Source organism: Triticum urartu, chromosome 3A (genome assembly GCF_056163025.1).
Source record: "Triticum urartu cultivar PI428250 chromosome 3A, HENAU_Tu73, whole genome shotgun sequence".
Lineage (NCBI taxonomy): Eukaryota > Viridiplantae > Streptophyta > Magnoliopsida > Poales > Poaceae > Triticum > Triticum urartu.
This window is the reverse complement of record NC_141875.1, coordinates 394,081,094-394,089,243: the sequence shown is the minus strand read 5'-3', so window position 1 is coordinate 394,089,243 and position 8,150 is coordinate 394,081,094. Positions and strand designations below refer to the sequence as shown.

At 49.9% G+C, this 8,150-nt stretch overlaps 1 protein-coding gene across 1 annotated transcript; it reads left to right on the top strand.

The window, feature by feature from the left end:
* The first annotated feature begins 1,495 nt into the window (after positions 1-1,495).
* LOC125548404 (putative calcium-binding protein CML14) lies at positions 1,496-2,536 on the top strand. The gene has a single exon (XM_048712006.2). The coding sequence runs from the start codon at positions 1,511-1,513 to the stop codon at positions 2,276-2,278; it is 768 nt and encodes a 255-aa protein (XP_048567963.2). The 5' UTR covers positions 1,496-1,510; the 3' UTR covers positions 2,279-2,536.
* The last annotated feature ends 5,614 nt before the right edge of the window (positions 2,537-8,150 follow it).

Genomic DNA, 8,150 nt, shown 5'->3' with positions numbered 1-8,150 from the left:
GCATGTCCCGGTTGGGCTGATGCAGGGATGAGCTAAGATGTGTGTTTGGTGGATTGTATGATATGGATGCACGAGAGATGCTATATACAATAGGTGTTGTTTGGTATGCTGCATTTAAGATTAATTATGTGAACTTTTCTCTTTCAATTTAATCATTCCAATTGAGTCTAGACCATTTCATATACAAAGACAGCAAGTAAACCAAATCTGAACTGAATTGAATTCTGAACCAAAATTTGCACGAGAGAAGCTGCAAGCAACAAGCCTGAACTAAAACATTTTCACCAATATGGATGAAGTGGTGGGAAACGAGATGGATGAGGGGGAGGTGGGCAGCCGAGAGGAGATGCCGGTGGTAGAGACTCGTCTCCAACTGGATTGACGGCGGCGGCTCTGCTTGAGGGAAGAAAGCGGGATAAACATGACAGCAGTTCTGGCCGCAACACGCAGGTGCTCCCCTACCCTTCCCTTCCCCTTCTCTGTATCGATAGGTAGCGAGTGGCGTGGCAAGCTCTGGCGAGCTCGTCTGCAGGCACAGGTGCATGCGGTCATGGCAGAGTTTGGCGGCGGCGGACCGGACGATGTCCAAGTGGGGCGGCAAGCCCCCAGCATGGGCGTGGAGGAGCGCCGGCAGATTCATCCTCCAGCAATGGAGATCGGACCGGTGGCGAACGAGGGAGCTTTAAGGGCAGTTACAATGGGGGCGCTTAGCCCAGGCGCTAGGCACAAAACCCCGCCCGTTACACCCAAGATCCCAACCCTTTTTTCCTTTACTTTGAGAAACCAGCCCCTTTTTCCTATTCCCGGTCAAACCCTGGATTCATGCTTGCATCGACGCAACCTCTTGCGCCGGGCGCTAGCCCTTTTTTCCTTATGCGCTATGAGTCAGACTTGGCCGTATAAGCGCCTCTATCTTGTCATTGGCGTTGAAGGACATGATGCTAACAGCCGCTGCTATAAGATTATCTTTAATTTTTTTTCTTAACCGCCCATGCAAGCATCATGCATTGGACATGCCCTGACAAGCGCACGAGAGGGCTCAGACGATGACGACAGCGATGGGCTGTGTGCTCGATTGGATTCTTTTTTTTTTGAGGGGGTGTGCTCGATTGGATTCGACGCATGAGAGTAAGAAAGAAAAAGAAAAGGAAGGATACGTGATGCAAGCGCGAGCCTGGCTCCGAGATACGCCCGGTTCCTGCGTATCCGCGAGCCTGGCTCAAGGCCTCTTTTGCATCTGTCGGGCCAGGCTGAGAAGGCCACCAAACATGCTCGATTCTGCATGTCGGGTGGGAGCCAGGAAACCAAGCACGTCCCTAGAAGCTATGTACGTGATGGATGAAGACTTACCTTGAGGTTCGTGTGTATGCTGTCTTCTACGGCCAGTCGATAGGGCACCAGAACGTGCACGTAAGGACCTCAGGTTTCGAACTTGCATCTTGCATGCACCCATATATAGAGATACAATAAAGAGTCTAAAATTAGTGCAGCGAGACAGCAAAGGTGAAAAATGAAACGGCCTCGTCATCAGAAGTTGAAAACGAGATCCCGACGGAAAGAATGGTCAGATCTCGTGGCCACGCCACGCAACATGCAGAGCCACCGCCCCGCCCCCGAAGACCACGTCCGAGAAGAAAGCAGAAGCGCACGAGCCCAACCAACCACCAGGGCGCGCGCGGCGGCGACGAGGACAACCGTCACCCCTGCGAGACGCTCGGCATTCATGTCCGTCCCCTCCGACTCCGGCCAGGAGACACCACCCTCGGCGACCGAGAGCGGTCGGACGCGCCTCCAGGACGAGCAGCTGGGGCAGCTCCGGGAGCTCTTCATCCGCTTCGACCTCGACGGCGACGGCAGTCTCACCAAGCTCGAGATAGCCGCGCTTCTCCGCTCGCTCGGTCTCCGCCCCGCCGAGGGGGACGAGATCCACACCCTCATCGCCTCCATGGACATCGACGGCAACGGCACCGTGGAGTTCGACGAGCTAACCTCTTCCCTCTCCCAGCTGCTCCTCGGGCCCGGCCGCTCCTCCGTCGCCGTTGACCACGAGCAGCTAGCCGAGGCCTTCCGCGCCTTCGACCGCGACGGCAACGGATACATCTCCGCCGCCGAGCTCGCGCGCTCCATGGCGCAAATGGGGCACCCCATCTGCTACGCGGAGCTCAACGACATGATGCGCGAGGCCGACACCGACGGCGACGGCTCCATCAGCTTTGAGGAGTTCGCCGCCATCATGGCCAAGTCCGCCGTCGAATTTCTCGGCCTCGCCGCGTTGTGAGCGAGGCTCCCTCCGGTTAGAGCCTCGTGGGCTTGTCCTCTGTTTGTAAATTAGTCCATTCGCCTTCCTTTTTATCATGTCTGCAAATATAATACATACACATTTGAACCTCGTTGTATTGAATGTGTCAGTGTAAATAGATCTAATGTTGCTATAGTGAATATTTGATTTGGAATTCATATCCAGAAAATATGAATGCAATTGCTGAGAAAATAGGAACATGAATTGCCCATATTGCTGTGTAGAAACTTCAATTTTGGAATAAGAATTCTTGTGTTCTTCAGTAGTAAAACGGGTGGGTGGATTAACGAGCTGCTTGTTAGTTAAGCTCGTGCTCGTTAAGCTTAACAAGCAAAAAAAGTCAGCTTTATTAGTTTAAAATTCGTTAAGGTCGTAAGTGATCGTTAACAGACTATGATGTGCTACGGTCTACGAATGTGGATGAGCGTGTAATTTTTACGAGGGAATATAATGACTACAAAAGAGGTGCGCTAGTTTGCTCTTTCTATGGGTTGGGATGAGTCGTTTAGATTGATTAGGGCCCTGTTTGTTTAACGTTTGTAGTTGGATCGTTAAAGTCGTTCTTCAGCAAATCGATAGCTATCAACTCATCGAAAGATCAGCACACCCCCGCCCCTATCAGGGGTGAGATCGAACTCTAATGCCAACAAATTAGACGTATTGCATGCTGGGAGGAGTGGCTGGGCCAAACCAATGTTTATGAAGATATCGTTGTGGCAGCTTACGACATTTGGAAGAAGTGAACCAATAAGCATTTCGGTGGGTTGCCCCCCAACTTTTGACTCTTGGGTGGACAGGTTCGAGAAAGACTTCTCTCTGATGGAAATAAGTGCAAGGAAAGTATAGGGCCTTTTATCAAAGCCTTTGTCTTGGGGTTTGATGGCTTTGCAGTTTGTAGTTTTCTCATCCAGTCTTGATCGTTACAAAGGACGATGCTATCACATCGAGCCTGTTGTTGGGGAAGTTCAAAGCTTTCTTGTATTCTGAGTAAGACTTTGCCGGCGTTCTGGGAATGGGGGTCCCCAGACTTGCCTGCCTGCGGCTCACAGTGTGGCTCTGCGAGCGGGCCCGTACGGCCCATCTTCACCAACAAACACTCAAGACCCTCGCGAGAGGCCAAGCCACGCGAGGCGGACGACACAAGACCTCCTCGGGAGCGGCCTCACCAGGCTGGCTCACGAGGGGCGGAGAGTTCAAGGGAAGGAAAACCTCGCGAGGTTCCAATGACGTGAGCCATGACGACCAAGGCCAGGCGGGCGCCAGTGCGCACAGTGTCCTTGTTTCCTCTTTGGAGCTAAGAAAGCAAGCGCGGGCGCGGAGTACCAAGACGTCAAGCAAAGGTTTTCATATCAGTGCAACGAGACCAAGACCAGCAGGACGGCAAGACGGAGGTCAGCATGGAGTCCAAGGCGGCGTCACCACCAGAGCCTTTTCGCAGGCGAAGACTGCTTTTGTCAGGATAATATGTACTAGCTGGCCCCTTTCAAATTGCCCGTTGTTGGCTCCCTTCTATTAACGCATATCTCTCTCGATGTAGTTTTGGTGATTGATGACAACATATTTGCGGACTAACCTTGTGCGTTGAGCGTTTCAGAGATTCATCCTTTGGCTCGAGACGATTTCTTTCCCCTCGGAGTGTTTTTCAAGATGGTGTAGCTCTTTCGTTTCTTGTTGGTGGACTAGTTTCTTAGGATTCGTCGTACTATCAAGAGGGGGTCCGCTTTGGTATGGCTAGGGTTGAATCATCACGTACACTATCGTTTCACACCCTCTGGGCCTTCCCGCGTCGTTGGAGGTCTTTTTCCCTGCAGATTGAGCTGTCTTTAGCCCCAGCGGTAGTACCGCGGTGCCCAGCGGTAGTACCGCTTGTGCGTCCTCAGCGGCAGTACCGCTGCGGTACCGGGCCACTACCGCCTCGACTCGAGGGGGGCACTTCTCGTGTCGGGTTGAGCGGCACTTGCAGCGGTAGTAGGTGCAGTAGTACCACTCGAGAGCGGTAGTACCGCCCTGCCACCGCGACAGTACCGCGATGGGCCTGTCCGGCAGTACCGCGCCGGGCCAGTCCCTCTTCTGCCTTCAAGCACTCTCTGTCTGGGCGGTAGTACCGTAAGGGGGAGCGGTAGTACAGTTGGGTCCAGCGGTAGTACCGCTTCCCACTACGGTAATACCGCCCTCTGCGGGGCTCTTTAGTGGGGTAACGGTTGGATTGTTACCCCCATTATAGAAGGGGGTCCCCTTCTTCTTCGTTGACTCACCTCTTCCCCCTCAAGCTCCATTAATGCTCCAAGCTCCATTTTTGCCCGATCTCTCTCTCTAGCCATCCATACTTGTTGATTTGCTCGGGAGTGGTTGAGAAGGCCCCGATCTACACTTCCACCAAGAGAAATTTGATTCCACCACCAATCCCTAGCGGATCTTGTTACTCTTGGGTGTTTGAACACCCTAGACGGTTGAGGTCACCATGGAGCCATAGTCCATTGTGGTGAAGCTTCGTGGTGTTGTTGGGAGCCTCCGATTAAGTTGTGGAGATTGCCCCAACCTTGTTTGTAAAGATCCGGTTGCCGCCTCCAAGAACACCAATAGTGGAATCACGGCATCTCGCATTGTGTGAGGGTGTGAGGAGAATACGGTGGCCCTAGTGGCTTCTTGGGGAGCATTGTGCCTCCACACCGCTCTAATGAAGACGTACTTCCCCTCAAAAGGAAGGAACTTCGGTAACACATCCTCGTCTTCACCGGGTCCACTCTTGGTTATCTCTTACCTTTACTTGTGCAAGCTTATTGGTGTTACTTCTCTTGCTTGCTTGTATGTTCGTTGTTGTTGCATCATATAGGTTGCTCACCTAGTTGCACATCTAGACAACCTACTTTGATGCAAAGTTTAATTTGGTAAAGAAAAGTAAAAAATTGTTAGTTGCCTATTCACCCCCCCCCCCCTCTAGTCAACCATATCGATCCTTTCAATTGGTATCAGAGCCTCGTCTCTTTACTAAGGACTTTGTCGTTCGAAGAGTATGGTTGATACCGTAGATGGTGTGGAGGAACACTCCGGTGTGAATCCGATCTTGTCTACGGGCGATGGGGGAATCTCGGTCTCTCGTGAGGAGTTCAATGTGGCCTTGGAAACATTGAAAACCTCCATGACGACCGAGGTTGAAAGCATGTTTACTAAATTCATTGAAGGGCTTAAACTATCCACCGCACCGTTGAAAGTGGGTGATCCCACTTTCAAGGTGACGGATGCTATCTCCGACAAGGGGGAAGCTAGTAGTGAAAAGGCTCCTTCTTCTAGTGGTAAAAATGGCACCGGCATCTTTGCTCATGTGGAACCACCACTTGTTTATGGTGGACCGGTTCCTTCCACTCATTTGAATCATGCCGGTCCTCCCCCTAAGATTGTGAAAAATGAGGACTTTGATTCTTGGGTTTATCGCTTTAAGTGTCATTTAAATCATGTGAACACTAGTCTTTGGAGAATCAAGAAGGTTTCCATCCGCATGATCCAAGCAACTTCACTCCTCGAGAAGCTGTGGATAATCAATTCAATGAGAATGCTCTCTTCATCATTCAAGATGCAATTCCTCCCGAAGATCTACCTCATCTTCGGCCCTTCACCTTGGCCAAAGATGCATGGCTTTGTGTTTTCTCTCTCTACCGGGGAAGCGCAAGCATTCAACACTCCAACTATGAAGTAGTGCAAGATGAAGCCGATGAGTTTGCAATGAAATAAGATGAAGAACCTCGTGAGCTTTATCGGAGAGTAACCAAACTCGAGGTCTCACTCCGAGATCACGGGAGCAAGGACACGGATGACAATTGGATCAAGCGCAAATTCCTCAAGGCAATGATGCCTTACCACAAGGCCATGTCCTCCGTCATTCGTCAAAGGCCGGACTTCCACACTTTGACCTCAAGTGAAGTGTTGGATGATTTTGTGGCTATGAACATCTTGGACAAGACCGCCGACAATGTGGTGCTTTGCTCTCAAAGGGAAAAGAAGCCCAACCTTGCATTGAAGGCCAAGGTTTGCGTTGAAGAAGAAGAAGAGGAAGAAGAGGAAAGCAACCCCGAAGATACAAAGTATGCCTATCATGAACACATGGCACTTGCTTCAAGACAATTTTGGAGTAAGAAAAACTCAAGGCCAAACTTCAACAAGAACAACTCAAGTGGCACGAAGAGCAAGAAACGTGTAAGGACTTGCTACAATTGTGGAAATGTGAGTCATTTTGTTGCGGAGTGCCCGTATGAGAAGAGGGAAGACAATGGTGGCAAGCTCATTCGAAAGGACAAAGCCAAGTCTTTCCCCAACAAGAGCAACTTCATCAAGAAAACCCCTCACAAGGCATTGGTGGTTCAAGAAGAGTACCATGAGGATGATGATGATGAAGAAGATGGTGAGTCGGTTGTCATGGCCTCCGTTGCCATTGCAAAAACTCCACGAATATCTCTCTTCGACTCACCCAATGAGAACATCACCGCCAAGTGCCTCATGGCTAAAGCCACCAACAAGGTAACTCCCAACATCAAAACTACCATCATTAATAATCCTTCCTTGACGGGTTGCATTGATGAATGTGAGGATCTAATGTGGAGAAAATGAGTTTGAGTACTTTATGGGTAAACTCAAGGGTAAATCCAAGAAGCATTTTGTTGCTCTCTTGGAACAACTTGGTGAAGCCAATGACATGATCGAGTCTCATGAAGATACTATCTCCAAGATGGAGGGGCATAGTCGTGACTATGGCGATGAAATTTCGGATCTTTCCAATGCTCTTGAGGAAGAGTGTGGTCTTCGTTTGGCTCTTGAGGAGTCACACAATGATGATCATGCTAAGTTAAAGAAAGTTTTTGATCATGCTCTCGTTGTTTCTCGTGTGCTAAACTCCGAGAAGGCCAAACTTGGGGTTGATCTTGCTAGACTCAAAGAGGAGTTTGATCTACTTGACAAGGCTCACAAGGTCTTGAAGGGTGCTCATGCTAGCCTCAAAGAGTCTCATGATCAACTCCAAGTAAAGCTAACCAAGGAGAAAGCCACCTTTCCTCGTATGATGTTAATTGATAATGCAAATGCTACTAACCCGTGTTGTGAGCATGTGCATCTTGTTGAGGAGAACGCTAAGCTAAAGGTGTAACTTGAGAAAGGTCTTGTGTCTTGCATACAAGGCGAGAAGAGCCTCAACGACCTCTTGACCAACCAAAAGGGAGTTGTGGCCAAGGAAGGGATTGGGTACGTGCCCAAGTCCAAGAACAAGAAGAAGAATGACAAGGCCAAACGACCTCCTCCTCTCAAGCAAACCTTTGTGAAGGAGGGTGAGGGTGCTACTAAGGAGAAGGAGAAAAACTCCATGAGGGATAGTGATGCCAAGAAGGGAAACGCTCCCCTTCCCAACCAAGTCGGCGACTTTAACCCTTCCTATGTGTTGTGTCGCGCTAGAGATGGGCATGTTTATGCCAAATTTGTTGGTTCTCCTTATGAGTACATTGAATGGTCTATTTGGGTTCCTAAGACCCTTGTTACTAACATCAAAGGACCCATTACAAAATGGGTACCTAAAACCAAGCATTGATCTCTTGTAGGTGTTTTCTTCCGGTGGGGGATCATGGTTGCTCGATAGTGGAGCTACTAATCATATGACCGGAAGCAAGGACTTGGTGGTGGACATGCAAAAGATTCCATCCATGCCCACCAATGTCGAGTGGGGTGATGCCTCATCCTCTAAGGTATTGGGACTCGGCAAAGTTGTCATTTCTCATGATCTTACGATCAAGAAGGTCATGCTTGTTGAGTCCCTTGCATACAATTTACTTTCCGTTCGTCAACTAGCACTCATGAGCTTTGCCACTTTCTT